Consider the following 27,660-nt stretch of genomic DNA (forward strand, 5'->3'; position numbering starts at 1 on the left):
TCTTCCTCTGTTTACAGTAAAGTTGCAACTGAGTCACTTGCTGGGTCATTTTAGAGGGTGGTAAGTGTCAAACATCAGAGACTGTGAAAGAAATGATGCATGGAGAGATCTTCTGTTTCAGGATTCGCGCAGAGATTGATGTCTAGGTCAGTCCCTGGAGGAATGGGATGGCACGGTGATGTTTCGAGGGCGGCACAGTAACATAGTTAGCATAACACTTTACAGCACAAGTGATCAGAAGATCAGGGTTCAGTTCCTGACAGTATCTGTAAGGAGTTTACAAGTTCTCCCTGTGATCATGTGGTTTTCATCCAGGTGCTCCGATTTCCATCCCACATTCGAAAAAGACATTCGGGTCAGGGTTGGTAAGCTGTGGACATGCTACACTGGTGCCAGATGTGTAGCAATGCTTGTGAGCTACCCAAGCACATGTTTGATTTCTTTGTATGTCTTGATGTACATGTGATTAATAAAGCTGATCTATATCTTTACCTTTATCCAAGGTAACTAGAAATTGCTGGCTGTTGTTGAACTGGAGAAAAGGATGGGACAAGACTGTAGGGACAGGAATGGACAACAGGAGAAGAGGAACTGTTTTGTCATAAATATTACTATATGTTATAAAAATAATAAATAGAGCAGAAGAGGAATACTGAGGTAGAATTGATGAACCATTCATAAATCTGATGGCAGAGAAGAAGAAGCTATTCTTAAATAGGTGGGTGTAGGGCCTCAGGCTCCTATACCTTCTTCCTGATGGTAGAAATGAGAAAAGGGCATGTCCCAGATGGTGAGAATCCTGAATGATGGACTCTCCCTTCTTAAAGCACCAGGTCTTCAAAATGAAGACCCCGACCTACATTTGAGGAAATGTTTCTTCTTCTCCACCCTTCGATTTCTGAATGGTCTATGAATCCATGAACAGTACCTCACTATTCTCTTGTACTGCTTATTTATGGATTTATTGTAACTGGAGGCCCAGAGAACAACAATAAACTCATCAAGATCCAGGTCCCAAAGGAGGTAGATTTTCACTTTGTTGTCTCCACCGTTTCCCACTCCACCCAGAGCAGAGAGGATGGTGGAGGGCCGTGGGAGGAGGAGGAATCTATGAAGGATGAGGTTGGGGTTAGAGGCACCATAGGTGCAGTGAAGAGAAATTAATCAGACTGAGGATGTCATGACGATGGGGTATGATGGAGAGTTAGGAGGGAGAAGGCTGTTCTCATGTGCTGTGCCAAGAACACATCTCATGGCTCTTCAGGTCAATTGAGGATAGACGTAACATCTCTGGCTCTTGTTGCCACATCCATCACTCTGGTACGACAGGGGGTCATTCCTCTCACCACGTGATAATCCATGTAGAACCCTCTTCCTACAGTTCAAAATCTCATTCACTTTTAATTGTTACACATTGCACTGTTAGTGGAATAAGTTTAAATTATTTCTTTTATTTTATGAATTTTGATCAACAGTACAGTGACTATCAAACATGCACAAATTAGTAAATAAAGAGCTTTATTCCAATTAAAACATATCATATGTATTATATGGATGGTTTTAAAATGGATGCAGAAAGCAAGGCTGGCAGTCAGTCTTCATCTGTAAAGGCAGAAGAGGAGCAGGCGTGATGGTTAAATGTTGCTTAGCTACCCAATCACAGGCTAAAATCAGCACTTGAAGTGGTGTGTGTGTGTGTGAACGTGTGCCTGTACACGTGCATATGCCTGTGTGGTATGCGTCTGTGCAAGCATGTATTTGTGTGTTTGTCTGTCTGTCTGTCTGTGCTGCACGTGTTTCAGGTCTGTTATGCGTGTGCGCGTTTGCCTTTAATATGCGTGTGTGTGTATGAGTGCATTTGTGTGTATGTTTCTGCTCTACATGTGCTTTAGTTCTGTGTAGTGAGTGTCTGCGTGTGAACATGAACTGTGCACATATCCAGGTTCTGTATCAATCTACTACATGGGTTTTGTATCCGTTAGAGTCTTCTGTACATTGTGTACCTGATCTTTCAGTCTAAACCGTACAGATGCAACATGTCAGGTGAAGGTCAAGTTCAAATCTGGGATCTCACATTGTCTTCAGGAAATATTTCAACAATGTTGGCACCACAGTCATATATCTCATGAAGAACAACAGCTAAATTAACAGGATACATGTGCAAAACTTGGAAATGTAGCAAAAATCCTGACATTTATTTATAATCACACTCATCATGACACCAAATCGCAGACATATTCTTATACAGACTCACTTTCACACACACACACTTCTAGAATTCCAGTTGGATTCTGCCTTTTTACAAGCTCAGTACAAGCCAAATAATTCTGCTGGTGAGACCACTCCCGCAAAGTAGCTTTCCATTCCTGGCAGTGGGTCTTGAACCCACAATCTTCAGAGCCAGACGCAGAGCGAGAGCCAAAGAGAATAAAAGAGAGAAACTCCGCTGAGAAGAATCTTGTCATTGGGTCTTGAATGCCTCTGATTGAATTACTTTATAAACCTAGTTAAAACATAATGAGATTGCTATTATTTGTCTTGCTCCAGACAAAATTGAGTTAAGACCAACTTTAAGAAGGTAAAATTCTTCTATTCACTGCCCTGGAGGTTCTGCCATGAGAGTCAAAGCTCCTTTGGATTTATGGTCAGCAGGAGGGCTTGACAATAGACAATAGACAATAGGTGCGGAAGTAGATCATTCGGCCCTTCGAGCCTGCACCGCCATTTTGAGATCATGGCTGATCAACTACTATCAATACCCAGTTCCTGCCTTGTACCCATATCCCTTGATTCCCCTATCCATAAGATACCTATCTAGCTCCTTCTTGAAAGCATCCAGAGAATTGGCCTCCACTACCTTCCGAGGCAGTGCATTCCAGACCCCCACAACTCTCTGGGAGAAGAAGTTTTTCCTTAACTCTGTCCTAAATGACCTACCCCTTATTCTCAAACCATGCCCTCTGGTACTGGACTCTCCCAGCTCCTGGAACATATTTCCTGCCTCTATCTTGTCCAATCCCTTAATAATCTTATATGTTTCGATCAGATCCCCTCTCAATCTCCTTAATTCCAGCATGTACAAGCCCAGTCTCTCTAGCCTCTCTGCGTAAGACAGTCCAGACATCCCAGGAATTAACCTCGTGAATCTACGCTGCACTTCCTCTACAGCCACGATGTCCTTCCTTAACCCTGGAGACCAAAACTGTACACAATACTCCAGGTGTGGTCTCACCAGGGCTCTGTACAAATGCAAGAGGATTTCCTTGCTCTTGTACTCAATTCCCTTTGTAATAAAGGCCAACATTCCATTAGCCTTCTTCACTGCCTGCTGCACTTGCTCAGTGACTGATGAACAAGGGCTCCTAGATCTCTTTGTATTTCTCCCTTACCTAACTCTACACCGTTCAGATAATAATCTACCTTCCTGTTCTTACTCCCAAAGTGGATAACCTCACACTTATTCACATTAAACGTCATCTGCCAAGTATCTGCCCACTCACCCAGCCTATCCAAGTCACCCTGAATTCTCCTAACATCCTCATCACACGTCACACTGCCACCCAGCTTAGTATCATCAGCAAATTTGCTGATGTTATTTTCAATGCCTTCATCCAAATCGTTGATGTAAATTGTAAACAGCTGTGGTCCCAATACCGAGCCCTGTGGCACCCCACTAGTCACCACCTGCCATTCCGAGAAACACCCATTCACTGCTACCCTTTGCTTTCTATCTGCCAACTAGTTTTCTATCCATGTCAATGTCTTCCCCCCAATGCCATGAGCTTTGATTTTACCCACCAATCTCCTATGTGGGACCTTATCAAATGCCTTCTGAAAATCGAGGTACACTACATCCACTGGATCTCCCCCGTCTAACTTCCTGGTTACATCCTTGAAAAACTCCAACAGATTAGTCAAGCATGATTTACCCTTGGTAAATCCATGCTGGCTCGGCCTAATCCTATCACTGCTATCTAGATATGCCACTATTTCATCCTTAATAATGGACTCTAGCATCTTCCCCACCACCGATGTCAGACTGACAGGTCGATATTTCTCTGTTTTCTCCCTCCCTCCTTTCTTAAAAAGTGGGATAACATTAGCCATTCTCCAATCCTCCGGAACTGGTCCTGAATCTAAGGAACATTGGAAAACACTGTGTTCATTATCTCTGTTGGCCCACAATAGTCTGTTGGAAAGCTGGTGCCTACTCGTGTGTGGTGGGCAGAGGTTGGGGCAAGGCCAAGATACCTTGCCGAGACCCTGCAGACACCATTCCCAGCAAGGAGAGCAAAATGACTTGTATTCAATCGTCAGATCTCATGCAACAGCAGAGGGCAGCAAAAGGCAAGTGGAGGCAGAAACAATGCCACCATTTCAATAGATAAGACCTCTAGCTGAGTGGAGACAGTGACCATGACCAGGAGAAGTAACCCCACCAATGTGGGACTTAAACGGGTGGGAACCTACTGTGTTGTTAGAAGTTGTGGGTGGCTGATACAGACAGGCATCACTCTCATTGATATATCTACTCATCTCCCACATTCTCGTGGGCATCGGTGTGGTTATAGAAATTCAGATGAGCCAAGCTACACCTGAGCTTTGATGGGACAAGTGGAAGAGGCCTTGCTTCAATCCTGTCCAGACCATCTCCCTCACTGTTTCTCCAGTCCATCAACAATTGCATTGATGCTGCTTCCTACAATCATACAGAACGGAGAAACATTATCATTTTAGATGGCAATCTCAAAGATGCTCTCATCTTTACATTGTCCATCGCTGACTCTTCCTCTCCCATTCAGAATCACATCCGTGTCCCCATCAGTTACTCAGACCCTCACTGAACCTACTCCAAGTAAGTGATATTAGATGTGTGAGAGTTTGGGAACCAGGATTGGATTAGTAATCATGATACCAGCTAGAGCTGCCACATTACATTTTACTTTAGTTGTGGGAGTCTGCAGGAAAATTGTGCAGGACTGGTATCCTCAGTCAGTGGGATGAATTCTCCACTTTCATGTTGAGACAAAGTCCTTACCTTCACAAACTTTCCCTGCCGGGAGGTTAACAGTCACAGGTAATGCCTGAAACCCTGTGTTGCAGTTGCACTGGTAGGATCCCATTACGTTGACACAAGTTGCATGTTCGTGACAAGGTGAGGACTTGCATTCATCGATATCTGTGTGAACAGGGAAAATCTCTCTCAATAGTAAACATGGATTGCCCCCTTTTATACCCGGGCTCTGTGGGTTGGGATGGAGTAACTCAGCACTGTGTTGTTTAATCCAGAGAAGATCTCCACTGGAACAAAGGATTGAGTGAGTATTCTCGGGAAGGGGCCTTATGGTTTGAGAAAGAACATCAGGTGAATGTAGTTAAGGAGCAGCAGGAATTGACTCAAGGGACCAAATGGTCAGTCACCTGTTAGAAGCCAGGATGGTTACCACCCTGCTCTCCATACCATGGGCATATTGATATTTCCTTCTGTACTGGAGCTGCTTTCCATTGGATGGGAGCAGGGGAGGATAGAGGACTCTGTGCTCCACTCATCTTTAATATAACTGTGGCAGGACCAGGTTTAGTCACATTTAAATTTCAGTTAATTGCCCACTCCATCCCTGAATCTGCATTGGAAGTACAGCATTGGAAATACTCAGCGGGTCAAGAAGCATCTGTGGGTGAGAAACAGAATGCTGCGAGATTCCAGCAACATCCCTGGTTTCAGATCACCAGCATCCTCAATTTTATTTTACTTTCTCTCTCTCTAACTGCAGGCATTCCTCCATTACCTGGATGCATTCTGTCTCCTTCACGTATTTGGTGTCTCCACTCTATCAGGGACACACATTCCTGCCTCATTTTCTCACTTATCCAGTTTCTCTCTTCACAGATGTTGACTGATCCTCTGACCTTCTCCACTCTCTCATTTTGGGAGCTCCAGCTTCAGAGTTTACAGTATTTAAGCCATAAGACCATAAGCATTAGCTCATCTACTCTGCTCCACCATTCCATCATGGCTGATTTATTATCCCTATCAACCCCATTATCCTGCCTCCCCCTGCAACCTTTGATGTATTTGCTAATTGTCAGGGTCCGATCCAGAACTGTGTTCTGGGTTTTGATCAGGTCCAGGGGCTCCGGACTCCGGATTCTGCAGTTGTCCCTCCCGTAACCCATGATCTAGTTGGGACCCTCCTGGCTCAAGGAGACACACCTGTAACTCATTGAGCTGCAGGTGTTTATAAGGGGCCTTGAGACTGGGACCAGGCAGGTGGTCGTTTTGTTCTGTTTCCCCGCCAGCTCCGAACTCGTGTCTGCATTCTGTTATCCTTTCTGGGCTCAGACCTATTCTTCATCATGCTTCTCTGCCCGTACCAGTACTGCCAGGTTGGTCTGCTCTCCCACCTTTCTTCCCATGCGCTGGTCACGCTTCTCCGCTCGCTTTTGTTTTTTGTGCAGTCTCGCTGTCTGCCAGCCGTTTCTGAATTTCCCATTGTCATGGCTGTTGTGTTGGTCAATCTGGACCTATGCCCGTTCCTACCCCTTGCCCCTGTCGGGCACGTCTGGCCGACCTGCCTCGGCCCAGCAGTGGTTCTGCCTGTTCCTATCCCTTGCCCCTGTTGGGCGGCTCCGGCCGATGGGCCGTGGCCCGGCGGGGGTTCTGCCTGTTCCTATCCCTTGCCCCTGTTGGGCGGCTCCGGCCGATGGGCCGTGGCCCGGCGGGGGTTCTGCCTGTTCCTATCCCTTGCCCCTGTTGGGCGGCTCCGGCCGATGGGCCGTGGCCTGGCGGGGGTTCTGCCCCCTCCTCTTCCGCCCGAACTCTGGGATAGTGCCCACACCCACCTAGGGGTCCGCGTCGTGCCCAGGCCTCCAGTGTTTCCGCCTGGGAGGTGGCCCTACCCGGGGTACATGCGGCCCACCCAGGGAGGGCTCTCCACTAGCCTATCGCCACCTAGACCTGTCTGCCAGCCTGCCTGAACCCCGGGGACCTGTCTGCCTGCCTGAACCCCGGGGACCTGTCTGTCTGCCTGAACCCCGGGGACCTGCCTGCCTGCCTGAACCCGGGGGACCTGCCTGCCTGCCTGAACCCGGGGGTCCTGCCTGCCTGCCTGAACCCCGGGGACCTGCCTGCCTGCCTGAACCCGGGGGACCTGCCTGCCTGCCTGAACCCGGGGGACCTGCCTGCCTGCCTGAACCCGGGGGTCCTGCCTGCCTGCCTGAACCCCGGGGACCTGCCTGCCTGCCTGAACCTGGGGGTCCTGCCTGCCTGCCTGAACCCCGGGGACCTGCCTGCCTGCCTGAACCCGGGGGTCCTGCCTGCCTGCCTGAATCCCGGGGACCTGCCTGCCTGCCTGCCTGAACCCCGGGACCTGCCTGCCTGCCTGAACCCCGGGACCTGTCTGCCTGCCTGAACCCCGGGACCTGTCTGCCTGCCTGAACCCCGGGGACCTGTCTGCCTGCCTGAACCCCGGGGACCTGTCTGCCTGCCTGAACCCCGGGGACCTGTCTGCCTGCCTGAACCCCGGGGACCTGTCTGTCTGCCTGAACCCCGGGGACCTGTCTGTCTGCCTGAACCCCAGGGACCTGTCTGCCTGAACCTGAACTTCGGGAGCCACTCCGCTCCGCCTGCCTGAACTCTATCTGCCTGAACCCCAGCTACCGTTAAGTGCCATGGCATCCCCATCCTGTCCTCCCCCTAGTACTTCAGTGCCTGTGTCCTGCGTTTGGGTCCATCCGGCCCCTCTTGACACTAATCTATCACATATCAATGTATAGTTTAAACAGACCCAATGACTTGAGCTCCCCATCCACCTGAGTATATTTCATGGATTGTTCCCCAATACACCTGGGCTCTGTGGGTCCAGATGGGTAACTCAGCACCCTGTTACTTGAACACAGAGCAGAACTCCTCACTGGAACAAAGGACAGAGTGACTGTCCTTGGGGAGGGACCTTATGGGTTGAGGCAGCATATCAGTTCAAATTACAAAGTAAGTTTTATTATCAAAGTGCAGATACATCAGCATATACAACCCTAAGATTCATTTCCTTGTGCGCATTCTCAATATGTTTATAGAATAATAACCAAAACAGAATCAATGAAAGATGCCCAACTAGGGCAGTCAACCAGAGTGCAGAAGACAACAAACTGTGCTAATAAGAAATAATAATAGTAATAAATAAATGAGCATGAAATATCGAGGGCATGAGATGAAGTGTCTTTGAAAGTGAATCCATTGCTTGTTGGAGCATTTCAGTGATGGGGCACTTGAAGTTGAGTGAAGTTAGACCATAAGACATAGGAGCAGAATTAGGCCATCTGGCCCATCAAGTTTGCTCTGCTATTCAATCATGGCTGATCCTTCTTTCTAAATCCTCTTCAACCCCTGTTCCTGTCCTTCACCCTGTAACATTTGATGCTTTGTCTAATCATGAACCTATCAATCTCTGCCTTAAATACACCCAATGACCTGGCCTCCACAGTTGCATGTGGCAACAAATTCCACAAATTCACCATCCTTTGGCAAAGGAAATTTCTGTTTGAAAGGGTGCCCCTCCATCCTGAGGCTGTGATTTCTTGTCCTAGACTCTTCCACCATGGGGAACATTCTTACTACATCCACTCTGTCTAGGCCTTTCAACTTTCGAAAGGTATTAATGAGATTCCCCCCTCATCCTTCTGAATTCCAATGAGTAGAGACTCAGAGCCATCAAACATTCCTCATATGATAACCCTTCCATTCCTTCTTCTTTGTGCAAGTTCTCTTCTTTGGTGCAAGAGCTTGCTTGTTGAGCAGTAGCAGCTGTTCCTGAACCCTGTGGGGTGAGCCCTAAGGCTCTTAAACCTTCTTACTGATGGCAGCAGTGAGAAGAGAGCATGACCTAGTTGATGGGGGCTCCTGATGATCAATGCTGCTTTTCTGCAGCAGATGTGATCAGTGGTGAGGGTGCTTTACCCATGATGGATTGGGCTGTACGCTCAATTTTTAATAACATTTTTCTGTTCAAGGGCATTGGTGTTTCCATACCAAGTTGTGATGCAGCCAGTCAATCTACTCTCAAGAACAAGTCTGTCAATGATTCTACGAAATGAAGTTTGGGAGTTCACTAGAACCAGAAGTTCAGTTAACTGCTAAAAGATGAGATGATTGCTACCCTGATCTCCATCCCATGGGCCTGTCAATAACTATGTGGAAGGTCTGGAGCTGCTTTTCACTGAAGGGAGCAAGGAAGGTAAAACAAAAAGCTCATGGCTCCATTGACTTTAGCATGAGTGTGCCAAAACCAGTTTTAGTCACATTCGAATCTTGGTTAATTGCCATTACATTCATTTGACAAACTAAAATATTCAGAGCTGATTATCAGTTGTGTCAAAAGAAACAAAATAAAAACAGAGGCAGACACAAAACGCTGGAGGAACTCAACAGGTTATGAATGCAAAAGTCATCACAGTGAGTCTCCTGCAGGACATGCACAGACCAGTGCCCATGATTTTCTTCATTCCTCCCTGGAATCTGCAGGACGAACCTGTAGAACTGTCAGTGATAACCTCTACCTAGGGCTGCTTCTCCATTTCATGGTTAACATTAAGTCCTTACCTTCACAAACCTTTCCTACAGTGAGGCAGGTGCTCACAGGCAATGCCTGAAAACCTGCAGTGCAGTTGCACTGGCCGGAGCCCACTATTTTGTTCAAAGTTGTGTGTTTGTTACAGGCCAAGGATTCACACTCATCAATATCTGTGTAAACTGACAAATTCCTTCACAATGATAAATACTGTTTCCTCACTGTTACACATGGACTCATGGGTCTAAATGAAGCAAAGCAGACTCATGGGTCTAAATGAAGCAAAGCATTCTCATGTTGCTTAAACATAGACAACACACTTGTTGGAACAAATGATTTATTGGTTTTCTTGTAAAAGGCCTTAAAGATTCACACAGAAAGACCTGTGGATGGGGTAAAAGAACAGACAACCCAAGATTGAACCGAATCAGTGAACCATTAGCTTCCCATCTGCTTAAGGCTGAGTTGGTTAGTAGCTCATTGGATTGAGAAGCCATCTGTCATCACCTAAAGATCCCAATGGAGAAGGTCAGCAGTAGACCCGCCTTCTCTGGTGTTGCAGTGGATTACATTAACATTGATGAACTCCAACCATACCATTGACTTTGTGAGGTAATTGATGGCCTATGATCCACTTGGAGCTAAGGGCTCAAGAAGAACCAACAGGCTCTTGAACCAAAAGTGATACATTCACTCAACTTAACTTGCCCCATCACTGAAATGTTCCCATGACCAATTGGCTCAATTTCAAGGAATCTTCATCTCATGTTCTTGATGTTTATGCTTGTTTATTTGTTTATTTATTAGTTGTTTTTATTTGCACAGTGTTGCCTTTTCCACATTGGTTGAATGCCCAAGTTCTAGCAGTCTTTAATTGATTCTGTAATGATTTTTATTCTATAAATTTATCGAGCATGCCCACAAGTAAATGAAACACAGTGTTGTATATGGTGAGATATATGTACTTTAATAATAAATTTACTTTGGCTTTGACTTTGATTTTGATGTTGGTTTGTGTGGGAATCTAGGATGCAGGATGTGAACAGTAATACACATGGTGGCTCAATCTGCCAAGCAGTTTGGATGTGGTCCTAAAGGTTGTGTTGCATGTTGGATTCTGGTTTCCAAAGGATCTGCCTTGTCAGTGAATTCTTGTCTCTGTACCTGAAAATACTTGGAAACAATGATAAAATAAAGAAAAGCATGCCATTTACCAACACACGTAATTTATCTGTGGGATTTGCATAGTGCAGTTCCCATCAGATTATTCATTCATTCCAAGAATATCTTCAGAACAATTCTGGAGGATATTTGACACCAACACTCCATTGCTATTTATTCTCAATTTTGACAGTGACAGAAATTCCATACCTTCACAAACCTTCCCTGCAGTGAGGCTGGCGGTCGCATCAGATGCCTTAAACCCTGCAACACAGTTGCACTGGTAGGAACCCATTGTGTTGTGACAAGATGCATGATGGTGACATGGAGAGTATTCACACTCATCGATATCTATGTGAACAGACAAAATACTTCAGAATCATAAACATCGTTTGCTCGCTCTTCATCGTGTTTCACTTCCTCCAGGAAAAAGGTGTCACTGTGGTCATTGAAGGAATCCCAGACCTTTGGTGGGACATGAGGAAGAGATCTTACTTCAGTCCAGACAAGACCACCTCCCTCAACACTTTCTCCAGTCCATCAGGGACTGCATTAATGCTGCTTTCAATACCCATAATGAACAAACAAATTTTATCATATTCGCTGCCAATTTCAAAGCTGCTCTCATCTTTACATGGTCCATCTTTGAATTTTTTCCTCCATCTCACGATCATAGTCATGTCCCCATGGATTTCTCAGCTCCTCACTGAACCAGCTCTGATGGGGTGTTGTTGGTCCATGTGAGAGTCTGGGATCCAGGACTGAGATCGTAACCACCATGTCTGCTACAGATGCCAACTCTGAACAGACTTGCTCCCTGACAATGCATTACACCATCAGCTTTTTGGAAAGGAACGTGACTGGTCAATAACTTCATTTCACAAACACTGATTATCAGAACTGTCAAAGCAAACAGAACAAAATGGCAGACACACATAAAATGTTGGAGGAACTCAGCAGTTCGTGAACCCCACAGCCATCACAATAATTCTACTGAGAGACTTGTACAGAGCAGTGCCTGTGATATTCTTCTTCACTCCCAGTAATGTGTAGGATTGTCAATGACAACCCCTACTTGGCATTGATTCTCTATTTCATGGTTATATTAAGTCCTTCCCTTCACAAACTTTTCCTGATGCAAGGTTGATGGTCACAGGAAACCCTGCAATGCAGCGACACTGGTACGAACCCACTGTGTTGTTACAAGTTGCATGTTTGTCACAGGGCGAGGATTCACACTCATCAATATCTGTGTGAACAGACAAAATCCCCACAACGGTAAGCACCATTTTCTCTGTGTTACAAGTGGACTCAGAAGGGCTGGATGGAGCAAAACACAGGCATGTTGTTTAGTACTGCGCCATCCCTTGTTAGAACAAATATTTCTCTTTCAATCTTTTTATTACTATTATTAATATCAACATGATAAGATTAATACATAGATAGCGGGATTACAAACTTACAAATTTAAACTGAACATGAAAGGATACACAAGCAATAGTTACAATATAGTTAAGTCTTCTCAAATCATAAATGATACAAATATCATATAAACAAAGCAAAACTAGGTATATCACATTATATGTAAAAAAACAGAAAAGTAAAAAAGAAAAAAATGTATAATGGGCTGTTTATAGTATCTATATAAAAAAATACAAAATCATCAGTGTCACCAACTCCGATCCTCTCAACATATGTATAATCAAAACCAGAAAAACGAATAGGTTTGGAACAGGGTCAAATTACATCATATGAAAATATTGAATAAATGGTCTCCATGTCTTTTCAAATTTAATAGAAGGGTCAAATACAACACTTCTAATTTTTTCCAAATTTAGACATAACATTGTTTGAGAAAGCCAATGAAATACGGTAGGGGGATTAATTTCTTTCCAATTCAACAAAATAGATCTTCTAGCCATTAATGTAAGAAATGCAATCATTCGACAAGCTGAAGAAGATAAATGGATTGAGTCCATCATTGGTAAACCAAAAATTGCAGTAATAGGATGAGGCTGTAAATCAATGTTCAATACCATGGAAATAATATCGAAAATGTCTTTCCAATATTTTTCCAAAAGCGGACATGACCAAAACATATGAGTTAAAGACGTTATCTCAGAATGACATCTGTCACATATAGGATTTATATAGGAATAAAAATGAGCCAATTTATCCTTAGACATATGAGCCCTTTGCACAACTTTAAACTGTATGTTTAACACATATAGATGATAAATTGACTAATTAAAGAATTTAATCCCAATTCTCAATAGGGATAGTAGGGTTAAGTTCTAAGGATTTAGTTCTAACAAATTCTCCAAACTACCCAAAGACTCAAGATTTGGAAAGGTAGGAAGTACAGTGTTTAAGAAATTCCTAATCTGTAAATATCTAAAAAAATGAAAACTAGGCAAATTATATTTATTAGATAATTGTTCAAAAGACATAAAACAACTATCCAAAAATAAATCGGAAAATCGTAGTAATCCTTTAGTCTTCCAAGCTGAATAAGCTTGGTCTATAATAGAAGGATGAAAAAAGAAATTGGATACAATAGGAATAGTTAAAACAAATTGATTCAACCCAAAAAATTTCCGAAATTGAAACCATATACATAAAGTATGTTTAACTATCGAATTGTCAATTCGTTTCTGCAATTTAGAAAGAGCAAAGGGAAGAGAAGACCCTAAAATAGAACCCAACGAAAATCCTTGTACAGATTTAGTTTCCAGGTTCACCCAATGAGGGCTAAAAGATAAATCCCAATCATTTAACCAACATATCAAAGATCAGATATTAATTGCCCAATAATAAAATCTAAAATTAGGCAATGCCAATCCACCTTCCTTCCTTGCCTTCTGTAAATATTTTTTACCTAATCTAGGATTTTTATTCTGCCATATATATATGAGGAAATTTTTGAATCAACATCAGCAAAAAAAGATTTCAGAATAAAAATTGGTACCGCTTGAAATATATATATAAAAACTTGGGTAAAATAATCATCTTAATAGCATTATTCTGACCTATCAGAGATAAAGATAATGGTGACCATTTAGTGAACAAACATTTAATCTCATCAATTAAGGATAAAAAATTAACATTAAATAACTCCTTATAATTTTTTGTAATTTTAATCCCTAAGTATATAAAAGAGTCATTAACTAATTTAAAAGGTAAATTTCCATAAATTGGAACCGGTCTATTTAAAGGAAACAATTCATTTTTATTAATATTTAATTTATACCCGGAAAAATTACTAAATTGAGCCAACATTGATATAACTACAGGAATGGATTTCTCAGGATCAGAAATATATAATAATAAATCATCTGCATATAATGATAACTTATGTATATTCATCCCACGAGTAATGCCAAAAATGTTCGGTGATTCTCTAATAGCAATTGCCAAAGGTTCTAAAGCAATATCAAATAATAATGGACTAAGAGGACAGCCTTGCCTGGTACCTCGAAATAAACGAAAAAAGGGAGATCTTTGATTGTTAGTAAAGACCAAGGCTACTGGAGTATGATATATCAGTTTAATCCAGGATATGAATGTCGGACTAAAATTAAACTTCTCAAGCACAATAAATAAGTATGGCCATTCAACTCTATCAAATGTTTTCTCCGCATCTAATGAAATGACACATTCTGAGGTGCTACGTGAAGGAGTATAAACAATATTCAATAATCTCCTATTATTGAAAAAAGAATAGCGATTTTTAATAAAACCAGTTTGATCTTCCAAGATAATTTGAGGTAATACCTTCTCCAGCCTGGACGCCAGTAACTTGGAAAAGATCTTGGAATCTACATTCAATAAGGATATTGGTCTATAGGATGCACAGTCAGTAGAGTCTTTATCTTTTTTCAATATTAAAGAAATGGAAGCTGTATAAAAAGATTGTGGCAGTTTACCCAATCTAATTGCTTCTTCAAAAACCCTGCATAACCAAGGAGAAAGAGTAGAGGAAAATTCCACTGTATACCCATCTGGACCTGGTGCTTTCCCAGAATTCATAGAGGAAATAACCCCTTTAATTTCTGCATCTGTAATAGGAGTTTCTAATATTGAAAGATCATCTGATGATAATTTTGGAAAATTCAATTTCCCAAGAAAATTATGCATGGTATTATGACCATGAGGGAATTCAGAATGATACAGGGAGGTATAAAAATCTTGAAAAGATTTGTTTATACCATCATGGTTAACTGTCAATTCACCATTCTGTTGATGAATCTTAATAATTTGATGTTTAACCAAAGCATTCTTCAATTGATTAGCTAACAGTTTACCCGATTGATCACTATGTATATAAAAATCAGATCTGGTTTTCATTAATTGATTTTCAATCGAAGATGTAAGTAATAAACTGTGTTCCATTTGAAGTTCAACCCTTTGTTTGTAAAGCTCCTTACTAGGAGCAGTCGAATATTTCTTGTCAATTTCTTTAATTTTATCAACCAATAAAAGAGTTTCCTTCTTAATACGTTTTCTCAAACCAACGGAATAGGAGATAATCTGTCCACGTATATATGCTTTAAAAGTGTCCCAAAGTGTTCCGCAGGAAATTTCATCCGTGGAATCAGCTGAAAAGAAGAAATCGATCTGTTCCTTCATAAATTTAATGAAATCCAGATCTTGCAGTAAGGTAGAATCAAATCGCCATTGCCTAATACTAGAAGCTGTATCCATTAATTTAATAGAAAGTTTCAATGGAGCATGATCAGAGATGGCTATAATGTCATAATTACAACCAATTACAGATGGAATAAAATGAGAGTCAATGAAAAAATTGTTAATTCTCAAGTAAGAATGATAAACATGTGAGAAAAATGAAAACTCTTTGTCCTTAGAATGCCGAAATCTCCAAATATCAAAAATTCCATTATCAGTCAAAAAAGAATTAAAATAAGTGGCTGACTTATTAGGTAAAGTCTGAGTGGATATAGATCTGTCCAGCAAAGGAATTAAACAACAATTAAAGTCACCACCCATTATTAACATATATTCGTTTAGATTAGGTAGAGAAGTAAATAAGGACTCAAAAAAATCAGGATAATCCACATTTGGAGTATAAACATTAACCATAGCAACCTTTTTGTTAAAAAGTAACCCAGTAATTAACAAAAATCTGCCATTCTGATCCGAAATAATATCGTGTTGGACAAATGTAATAGAGGAGTCAATCAAAATTGAAACTCCTTTTACTTTGTCATTTGAATTCGAATGGTACTGTTGAACCTAAAAAACCTAAAAAACCTAAAAAAAACGTTGATTGTCCTCTTTCTTCACATGAGTTCCTTGTACAAAAATAATATGTGCATTCAGTCTTTGAAATACTTTGAAAATCTTTTTCCGTTTAATCAGATGGTTTAAGCCATTAGTATTCCAAGAGACAAAATTAATGGTCTGAGCCATATTTCTAAAATCGACCCTTTGGTATATAAAGAGTTAACCAAATTATGAACTCATGCACCCAGAAGAGGAACAAAAATAAGGGGCAGACCCAGAAGAGACGACACCGTGGACATTTTAGTAGTTTTAAATCAGCCCCAATGAAAAAACTATTAAAAAGAGCAATAGAGTTAGAAAGGAATCCTCCACCCCACCACCCATGAAAAAAAGCCCTTCCTGAGCCTGAAGGAGGCCAGGAAAAAAAAGGAATGATACTAAATCTACCCCCGTATCACCAGAAGGCAACTCCAAATATATAAAGGACGGAAAAAAAATATCCACCCAAACTCCAAAAAAGTAATTAACACTATACTAAAACAAACTTCTTAATATAATTGCTAGTAAAAAAAAACAAAAAAAATATAAACACTAGTAACTTATGAATCGGGTTAAAACTCAAACAAAAAAAAAGTTAAAATGTGATAAGAAATTCATTGCAGGAAGAAGAAGAGCGAAAAAAAATGGCGAAATAAAAAAAAGCAATCAATATTTTAGAGAAGAAACCGCCATCTTAGTCATACAAAAAATGAGAAGGATACATATCAAACCATTAAAAAAAAATTCACCTTCAAAGGATTGATAATAATGACCAAAAATAAAGTACAATGGTTAAAGTAAGTAAATTAAAAAGATTAGTACGACAAAAAAAAACTTTAATTAGAATATAAAATGTAGAATAAACCTACACCAATAGCCAGAAACAAAATCTGGTCTTGGAAACAAAAACTATCTTGTAACGATCAAAATCACTCATTTATTAGAAACAAGAGTCCAAAGCAGTAGGGTAATTCTCATCCAGAAAGCTTCGAGCTTCAGATGTGGAGAGAAAAACACGCCGTGGTGCATTTGGAGGCGAGATTCTAAGCTTCGCAGGGTATAAAAGCACTGGTTTTAGATTTTTCTCATAACATTCGGACATCAGAGGTTTAAAAAGGATCCTTGCCTTCATTACTTCTGGGCTAAAATCCTCCACTAATCGGAATTGGAAATCTTTAAATTTAACCATCCCTAAACGCCGAGCCACATGAGTAAGTTGCTCTTTGACATGCACATAATGAAATCGAACAATTACAACAGGTGGTTTAGATGAAGAACTTGGTGATCGGCGTATAATTCTGTGGGCGCGATCAAGTAACAGAGGTCTGTCTGGGAACGCATCCTTTAAAAGTTGAGCAAAATACTTCGAGGTTCGATGCCTTCCGGGAGACCAAGTATACATAAGTTCTGTCTTCTGGACTGATTTTCAAAGTCGACACTCTTGGCTTTAAGTGTTTCCACCTGTATAATCGTCGAAGATAATTTCTGCTCCAGTTTTCCGATTATCAAGTCTCACTTCCGAGCGTCCTCTTGAAAAGTTGCGATTAGAGTTTGCTGCTGTTTAACTACAAAATCAGTCTTATCCATAGAAACCTGGAAAGCCTTTAGATCTTGTTTGAAAGTTTATCGTTATTCTTCAAATTTTTCATTTAAGAGTGCCAATAGCATATCACAAGTCAATTCAGTACACTTAGGATCGGTCTTTTTTTTCTTTCCGTTGCCGTTAGGATCTTTCCCAGGGTCTCACCCTTTAGATCTTAAAGCCATTTCTGTACTCATTTCTTCAAAATTTACAGTACACTTAAAGATGTCCAAAAAAGTAGCAAGAATCTTTTGGTGTAGGTAAAATAAGTTAAATAAGGGTGATCATAGGTTAAAAAAAATAAAGGTTATGGAGCGAATCTGAAACAGTACTCACTCCATCAGCGTCTCCTGGTGACTGGAGAACAAATATTTCATTGATTTTTTTCTGACAAGGAGCCTTGAGGATTGTGGTAGAAAGACAGGTGGATGGAGCTAACAGTTAGAATGCTACAGGTGTACGAGTGAGAGCATTCTGACTGGCTGCATCACCATCCAGTATGGAGGGGCCACTGCACAGCAGCAGGAAAACATGCCAAGCGTTGGAAATGCAGCCGGTTCCTGTGGGCTTTAACCTGTTACGGATTCAGCAACAATAAATGTATAAGTGAGGCAGGGGTTTTTATAACAAATAAAACATTTATTAAACACTGCAAAACAAACCCCCAAAAGTAAACAAATCACTAACGTAACCGGAAATCAGCTGCTGTGCGGCAGCTTAAACAGTTCTGAAAGCGATGTTGCAAAAACAGTTCTTCAAAGTAGTACTGCAAAAGTTCAAAATGCTTACAGTCCATTAAAGGAGAGACTTATTAGATGATTTAAAATTCTCTTTCACATCATTTCGCTGCATTTCCCAGTCAAACTATACTTTTCTCACAGAGAATTTACGAAGATGGAAAATGAAACGGTTTAAAGGCACTGACCTTTCCTTTACAAAACTGTTCCCAATCCTTTCTGCTATTTCACAGGGATTAACATGAGCACAGCCAACGAATTCCTTCTGAATGAGGATCAAACAAGGTCGAACCTGTTTCACCGTCGAAATCGACTTTCCTCAATCTTTTAACTCCAGAATTCCGATCTTCACTCTCCACTGATTTTTAACTGGCAGTATTATAAAGAAACTGCCGGCAATGACCTTTTAAACTTTAGGCCTTAAATAAAACTCCATCTTTCAATCAAACTGCATCATAATATTAAACCACGCAGTGGCATGGAGTCGTAATGGCAAATCCAGCCACGAACTGCTCCTCCTCACAGGGAGGGGTCCTCCTTTTATACCCTGTAAAAAAAAACTTGTCACATGACCTCTACTGGTGGGAAAATGACGCCACTCCACCATCACAAGACCACTACCTTAAGTCCAATATAGCTTCAACACCACTGTCACGTGTCACGGGTAAGTAACAAACCTCAATACCATTTAGGACATCTTGAAAATGTGCTGCTTCAAAAAGGTGGCATCCATCATTAAGGAACCGAGTCAGACAGGACACGCCCTCTTCTCCTACTGCCATCATTCAGGAACAGAAGCCTGAAGACAACATTCAACTTTTTAGGAATACCTTCTTCCTCTCTGCCATCAGATTTCTGAACAGACAATGAACCCATGAATGTTACCTCGCTACTATTGCTCAAGTGTATTTAATTTTCTAATATATATTTCTGACTCCAACTTATATTTTATACATTGCACTGTACTGTACAAATTTCATGACATATGTCAGTGACAGTCAGCTGGAATTTGACTTTGATTCTGTTGGAGCCATGTATTAATGGCTGTGTCCTGCCCCAATTAATTGGCATATAGTGTCCCAGGTAACCAAAGGGAATACTGGCAATGTTCACAATTAGTTTTTGTTCTTTCGGAGTTCTCCCAAAGAAGCAGCTCTCCGATTAGCCAATGCACCAGTTAATCAGAGTGTTGTGAATGACGTTTATATGATGCTATGTGCCTGTGATGCTGCTGTGGTAAGACCAAAAGATCAAAAGACATAGGAGCAGAAAATAGGCCATTCAGTAAGTTTTACATTGCACTAGTGTATACACACATTTGTGCATATTACAATAAACTGAACTTTGACTTTGACCTTGGCCATCCTGGAGATTGCCAATTTGACCTTTATTCTATGTCACGGATATTTATGGTCATTACCTTCACAGCTCCTCCTTCCATTGGAGCCAGCCTTCTCAGTCGACTGAAAACCGGTGCTGCAGATGCACTGGAATGAACCATCTGTGTTCTGACAAGTTGCTTCACGGGCACACGGAGAGGAATTACATTCGTCGATATCTGCACTGACACAGAAACACTTCAGGGATTGCTCGACTACACATTAAGGTCCCTTCACCCTTCAATACTCTCTCGGGTCCTACTGTTTATGCTTATCAAGCATTTGTGCATTTATACTCTTTTTCTCAAGCTCATAGCTGCTATGACCTTTAAAAGCTGCTATCACCTGCGAGATGCTAACTTCTTAATATTACACTTACACTCATCAATACTCTCTAGGGTCCTACTATTTATGGTTATCAGAGTTAAATTTCATCTCCACGACCCTGCCCAGACTTCTGCACAAACTCCTTACAGGTGGCACTGGAATTTGACTCCAAACTCTGACACCCCAAACTGTACAGCACAGAAGGGTGCCCTTCGACCCATCTAGTAGATGCCAAACCTTTTAAACGACCTACTCCCATTGACCGGTACCTGGGCCCATAGCCCTCCATCCCTGTACCTTCCATTTACCTATCCAAACTTCTCTTAAATGCTGAAATCCAGTTCATATGCACCTCTTGTGCTGACAGCTCATTCCACACTCTCACAACCCTCTGAGTGAAGAAGTTTCCCCTCATGTCCCCTGAAACTTTTCACCTTTCACCTTTAGCCCATGACCTCTTGCTGTAGACAGACCCAACCTCAGTGGAAAAAGCCTGTTCACATTTTTCCTATCGACAATATACCCCCAATAATTTTGTTTAATTCATAGTCTCTAACACATTCACAACTAATAATTCAGATCTTGAAATGTATTCTTGATTTCATAGTTACTTAAAGTCCTCACCTTCACAGTCCTGATTGATTGTATTGTACCCATCCTTGCATTGACACCTGAAATTGCCAATTGTGTTCCAACACTTTTTGCGAGGTCCACATGAAATTATTTCACATTCATTGATATCTGAGTAAAGAGGAAACATTTTTTACAATCGTAAACATTTTTCTTTTCATTACAAGTGGATTCTATCTGTAGTTGATGGAATTTAGAAAATAACATCGGGGTGCCACGGTAGCAAGCGCTGCCTTAGCCCAACATTATTACAATTCAGTGCATTCCGAAGTTCAGAGATCAATTCCGACACTGTCTGGGAGGAGCTTGTACATTCTCCCCAGGAGTGTGTGGATTTCCTCCAAGTGTTGTGGTTTCCTCCCAGTGTCCAAAGACGTACTGGTTGGTAGGCTAATTGGTTATTGTAAAATGTCCTGCGATTAGGCTAGGGTTAAATAGGTGGGGTTGCTACAATGTGGCTCATTGAACCAGAAGGGCCTGTTCCACTCTATATCTTGAAATAAATAAATATTTTATTCAGAGATATAGAGTGGAAAATAAATTAAATTATTTCTGATCTTTCTGATGTGTATTTAATATCTCAGAAATATTTGAGATTCTTGTAAGTATATTATTTGATTAAGTATTTTTGCTCACTTAAATAATTAATTCTGGGTTATTCTTAAAAATTAATGTAAATGGCATATGTCATCATGCTACCACATCATATTTGCATGTCTCACTAAAGTAAAAACAAAATTAAATGTACATGAGTTACCCATGGCTCTGAGTAATTTGAATAATATTCTAAATATGTTCTTTGATTAAGTGTTCTGGTTCTTTTAAATGAAACAAAATGTACATGAGTTATCCCTGGCTGTGTCTCTGTGGTTTTGCTTTTAATTAGTTTTATGTTTCAGAGTTACAAAACATAACACTTTCTCATTGCAAGGTGTTGTCACTCACAGAACTGCCATTCACTGGATGCTCTAGAGTCTTGTGTGTGAAAATCCGGGAGATCAGCAGTTTCTGAGATACTCAAACCACCCCGTCTGGCACCAACAATCATTCCACCGCCGAAGTCACTTACATCACATTTCTACCCCATCCTGACATTTGGTCTGAACAACAGTTGAACCCTTTGTCATGGTCAGACATGCAGACCATGTCTGCATGCTTTTGTGCATTGAGTCGCTGACACATGATTGGTCAATTGGACATTTGCATTAATGAGCAGGTGTACATGTGTACCTAATAAAGTGGGCACTGAGTGTACATTCATTGACACCATTAATCGGACTGTATCATCAACTTAAACCTCAACCAAACTCAGTCACCTGAGGGAATTTAAAACTCACCGAAACATTTGTTTAGTGATGGATCAAATCGATGACCCGGTTGACATATGTGAACTTGGGACAGAATGTCTCGGAACAAACCACAGCACAAGATAACTAGAAGAAAGAAAATGAGGCAGTTAGACTTTTGTTCCATCATTTTTACTCATTCTCTCCTGGAACATAACACCCCAATACTGAACATAGCCAGGGCTGATGACAACCGTGAGAGTGAGAGAGAGTTAATAGCCCCACCTCCTGAGATGGGTAAAACTGGTCTTTGGATTGATGGCGTTGAACACAGGAGTGTCAGAGCTTTGTTCTCAGTGACCAAAGTCCAGCCACCGGTGTTGACTTCTGACACGGGTGTCCAAAGCTCACATGACTCCACATCACCTGTTGAAGCTATCTACACTGGGTCAGGAGGCTAAAGGTTATAGGGTAATAACTCCTGAACCTGGTGGCGTGAGAAACAAGTTTGCCTTCATTTGCACTTTGGCTGTTTGTCAGTCTTTGTTTATGTAAAGTTTTATGTAAATTTTTCTGTATTTCTTTATTTTCTTGTAAATGTTTTCATAAAATAAATCTCAGGATAGTGCATGGTAACTTACATATACTATGACAATAATTTTACTTTGAACTTTGAAGTGATAAATATTAACTAATACCCAAACAAGGTGTCATGAGATAGAATTTGTGAGTTCATGGACATTTCAGAAATCTGATGACAGGACTGATGGCAGCTGTTTGGAAAACATTGAGTGTGGGTCTTCAGGCTCTGTACTGCTTTGTTGATGGGACTATTGAGAAGAGGGGAAGTCCTGGTTGGTGAGATACAGGAGCCTTAGATCCCACAACACCAGGTTCAGGAGCAGTTATTACCCAGCAACCATCAGGCTCCTAAACTACCAGGGATAACTTCACTCTCCTCAATGATGAACTGATTCCACAACCTCTCGACTCACTTTCAGGAACTCTACATCTCATGTTTACTGTATTATATATTTACTTTTTTATTATTTGGATGATTTGAATTCATTTGCACTCAGTTCTTCGTCATTCTTTGTTATTTATAGTTTTTCATAAATTCTATCGCATTTGTTTATGTTGCAGAAAATGGCTGCAAGGAAATGAATTCCAAGGGAGTTATGATGACACATACTACAATCATCTCTAGTAATTGTCTATCACTTCCCTTTGGAATTGGAGGCAACTCGATGTGGCAGAACTGAGGAGAGGCGAGATGGCGGACCCGTCAACAAGAGAGTGGAAGAGTGTGAAAGGTCGGGATAGGCCGAATCGAAGCCACGGGGTTCAGGCACCAGAACATATCATCACCATTGAACACGATGTGCGGACGCAGATTTACAGACTGAATCAAGATGGAAAAGTCCGTGTAACCATATGGCAGAACTTGTTCGGACGGAGACTTCAGCACCGGGACAGATTGAAAAGCTCAGGCCTGAAGCGAGGTATGAGCCGGTTCTGATTGCTGCTCTACAGCGTTTACTCAGCTCTGCGCTGGACTCTGGGACTCTCTTTCAGTTCAGAAACGCTATTAGCTTGTGGTCACTGTCTGTATGGTGTTTGTTTTTCATTGCACATTGTCTTCACTTTATGGGTGATTTTATACTTTTACTTTTTATGGGCATGATGTGGTTTCTATTCTCTGCATATTGGGTGTTAGACAGTCTTCTTTTATATTTATATATGTGTTGTTTGTTCTTGGGTTTCTTTGTTTCGTGGCTGCCTGTTAGAGATAAATCTCAAGGTTCTATAATGTCTACATACTTTGATAATAAATGTACTATCAGTTTTGAACCAGCACCCCTGCAGCACATTCCACTCACCCAGCAATTGTTAGAGTTGGAACAATACTCATTCCTGACATTTACTCCAATCAAGGATCAAATGGATTTGCTGAGAAACTCCAACTAAATGAGGGCGGGGATTTGCTCATCCACTCCGTGTCACAAAGCAAATGTAGAGAGACAGGGCAGAGAGGGTTAAATACAATTTATATATCTCTCTGTACCAGGAGTTCACAACCTGGGGTCCATGGATCCCTCGGTAAAAGGTCAGGCTCCATGACATTAAAAAGGGTTAGGAACCGCTGCTCAACACTATCCCATCGAATACTTCCAGAGCAGTGACTATGTGGGTTAAATATAGAGTAACACATATCCTCAGCAGGGATATCATGGGTTAAATACATGGTAAATCTCCCTGTGCAGTGTACCACAAGCACATCAGAAGCAAGGACATCACGGGGTAAATACAGAATGAAGCACCCTTCACATTGTCCCATAAATATATTGCGGGCAGAGACAACATGAGCTACATTCAGAGTAAAGCTATCTCCACCACATCTAATCAAACGGATGTCAGATGGCAGACGCGAGGCTGAGGCCTGGCGTGGAATTCCTGGACAGGGGCACAGATTGAGACTCGGACTCAAGCTGTGAATGAGCCTGTCCCGGGACAAAAGTACTGAGGTTTGAAGAGTCCACTGACAGACCTGCAGCTCATAATGCACTAAGACTCATATGCAAGGTCCCAGATAATTTGAACTGAGACTCGTGCTACTAACTGGTGGGGAAATGGTGGAGGCTTCATCACCAGATCATGAAGGTATGCTCGATGACAACCCCTCCTGCACGCAGAAACTTAGAAGATAGGATGAGACCATTCAACCCTTCAAGCCTGTGCTGTCAGTATGATAATTATAGCTGGTCCTCCATCTCTGACCATTTTCCTGCTCTGTCCCCAGTCAAGGATCCAGAGGGAATAGGAGACTTGGCCTGTACCTTTAACAGAAATGTTCTCACCGAATCAATCCAGCCAGGATGCACACACAGTTTGTGGGACGACCTTCCAAACATTGGCTCAGATACTCCCTAACATTGGTGGAACTGACCATTCTCCTCCACCAGCTCTCAATAAGATCAGTCTCCAGGACATAATGACTTTGGAGATCCCCAACGATTCGGGAAGCAAGCACTCAGGAAAACCAGGTGACTGGGTGGATGCCCCTCTCGTGACACACGGTGGTCATTGCCATGTTAGTGACTTGTGTGGCACCCAAAACCATTCAGCCCATCACCCCACACCAGCTCCAGCAGAGCAATCTCATCTGTCCTGTTTCCCTTCTTATTTCCCTGTTTCCTGGCAACATTCTCCCTCAGATGCCCAACAGCTCCCCTTTGGTTATTTTGCTCTTTACCGACACTGAGAGGTAGTTTCCTGTGAGAATTAACCCCGAATATCCTTGGGATGTCAGAGGCAACTGGAGCACCCAGAGGAACATTTCCTGGAAGAACATTGTGAAGTCCACAGACAGTACCTGAGGTCAATACTGAACCTGGGTCTGGTGACTCTCACTTCCTCAGAAGCTCGAGTCTAGTCTCCTCCCTCAGCACCAATGGCAGCATCTTTGCCCAGAGATCATTCACCCACCGGGCCATGTGCTGGCACATGTGATCCACCCTCAACAATACTGTGAATTCATGGCTGGTCCATTCAGGGTGATGTCTGTCATCTGAGATCTGGTCCAACATCCTCAGAAGGTTGGTCCATTGATTTCCTCTCCCTCTTCAACCAGGAGAAGATGCTCAAAGGGTGGGCCAAGAGCACCTTTACTGGACTCTGGACTCATCCAATTGTCCAAGGACCAGAGAACAGGCCCTTCAGTATTCTACTGAACTAATGAAACCAGTAACTAAACTAAACTCTTCCTTTCTGCCAAAACAATGTCTGTATCCACCTCTGCTTATTCATGTACCTACGATATTCCAGGTAACCACCTACTTTGTCTCATAAACATGCCTCGGACATCTCATTTCAATGCAGCAACCCCCCCCCCCCCCACCCCATTAAAATCACACTCTCCAGTATCAGACATTTCAACCCTGGAGAAACGTACCAGCTGTCTGCTCTATCTATGGCCTGCTAACCTTATCAATTTCTATCTGTCCTTCCCTCAGCCTCTGCCACTCCAAAGAAAATAACCAGAGTTTGTGCACCCTCTCCCTGCCATACAATCCCTCCATTCCAGGCAGCAGCACAGAAAATCTCTTCAGCACCCTCTCCAAAGCCTCATATCATTCCCAGACTAAAGCGAGCAGAACTGAATGCAATACTCCAGTTGCAGCCTAACCAGAACTTTATAAAGCTGGTAAACTGATCAGTTGATTTATTAATGTCACATTAACCGAGTTCCAACAAAAAAACTTTGTTATGCATGTCATCCCCACAGATCATTTCATTTCGACGGTGCATTGAGGTAGTAGGAAGGAAAACAATAACAGACTGCAGAATAAAGTTAAAAAATATCATGCACTGGCCGGCAGACAATAAAGCACAAGATCAAATTAGGTTGATTGTCAGATCAAGACTGCATGTTATAATTTCCTTAATCTTAAACTCAATTCCTCAAAGGCAAGGCAAGTATGCCATTTGCCTTCATTACCACCCCATTAACCTGTGCAGACTCTTTCAGGGAACAATGGACTTGGACCCCAAGATCCTTCTGAATATCAGCATTGTTACGGGTTCTGTCATTAACTGTGTACTGTCTCTCTATCTTTGATGTGTCAACATGCAATACCTCACACTTGGCCGGATTAAACTGCACCTGACATCATTCTGTCCATATCTGCTGCTGATTAACAATCTGTTGGCTTTTGCACATTGGTTGTTTATCTGTCTTGTTTATGCATTTTTTCACTGATAGTATTGTGTTTCTTTGTATTTACTGCTAATGCCCATAAGAAAATAATCTCAGGGTTGTTTATGGTAACATATATGTACATTGATAATAAATTTAATTTGGATTTAAATTTGAACTTTCATTTATATTCTGCTGTAGTATTTGGCAATCTTTCATACTGTCCATAACAACACCAATCCTTTTTAGAATGATCTGCAAAATTACGAACCCACTCATCCACGTTTTCTTTAAAGTCATTTCTATATATCACAAACAGCTGAGCACCAAGCATTGATCCCTGTGGAATACCACCTGTCACAGACCTCCAGTCAGAATAACAGCCCTCTACCACTACCTTCTGTCTTCTATGAACAAGTCAAATTTGCATCCAATTGAATCGCCTGGGTCTATACACACTAGAATTCAGAAGAATGAGAGGAGATCCCATAGAAACATATAACATTTTTAAAGGATAGATAAAATAGAGACAGGAGAGTTGTTTCTACTTATAGGTGGGACTAGAACTAGGGTATGCAGCCTCAACATTCTGGTGAGTAGATTTAGGATGGGGATGAGGAGAAATGCTTTTTCCAAAGGGTGGAATTCTCTGCCCAATGAAGCAGTGGAGATTACCTCAGTAAATATATTTAAGAGAAGGATGGATAGATTTTTGTAACCCTGCTGAAAAAAGGGGGTAGTGTTGTAGAATTGGAAATGGAAAGGAATGGAGAAGCACCAGAAATATGATGAGAAAAGTTAATGGGGAGGGGAGGGCAGGGAGGGAGAGGAGTGTAGAGGGGAGGGAAAAGAGTGGACCAGGGACAGAAAGAGAAAAATTGCAGAATGAACACTTACCCAGAAGAGGCAGGCAGCTGCTCATGTTGCCGAGACCCATTCTCTGCACAACTCGCCCTTTCTAGTGTCAGCTGTCACTGTGAGCTCTGGGTTTTATACTCTGTATAATCTCACCA

At 41.7% G+C, this 27,660-nt stretch overlaps 1 protein-coding gene across 2 annotated transcripts; it reads right to left on the reverse strand.

The window, feature by feature from the left end:
• Positions 1-1,501: 1,501 nt before the first annotated feature.
• On the reverse strand, positions 1,502-27,660 carry LOC132406387 (fibulin-1-like). Of its 2 annotated transcripts, XM_059991992.1 has the most exons (7): positions 27,545-27,660; positions 22,003-22,098; positions 20,660-20,776; positions 19,750-19,887; positions 10,938-11,078; positions 5,039-5,179; positions 1,502-2,503 (listed from the first exon to the last, which is right to left on the reverse strand). In XM_059991992.1, the coding sequence occupies exons 1-7, from the start codon at positions 27,582-27,584 to the stop codon at positions 2,496-2,498; spliced, it is 681 nt and encodes a 226-aa protein (XP_059847975.1). In that variant the 5' UTR covers positions 27,585-27,660; the 3' UTR covers positions 1,502-2,495. The 2 variants fall into 2 exon arrangements, with proteins under 2 accessions (XP_059847975.1, XP_059847976.1); XM_059991993.1 differs by lacking the exon at positions 10,938-11,078.

Source organism: Hypanus sabinus, chromosome 16 (assembly GCF_030144855.1).
Source record: "Hypanus sabinus isolate sHypSab1 chromosome 16, sHypSab1.hap1, whole genome shotgun sequence".
NCBI classification, from domain to species: Eukaryota; Metazoa; Chordata; class Chondrichthyes; order Myliobatiformes; family Dasyatidae; genus Hypanus; species Hypanus sabinus.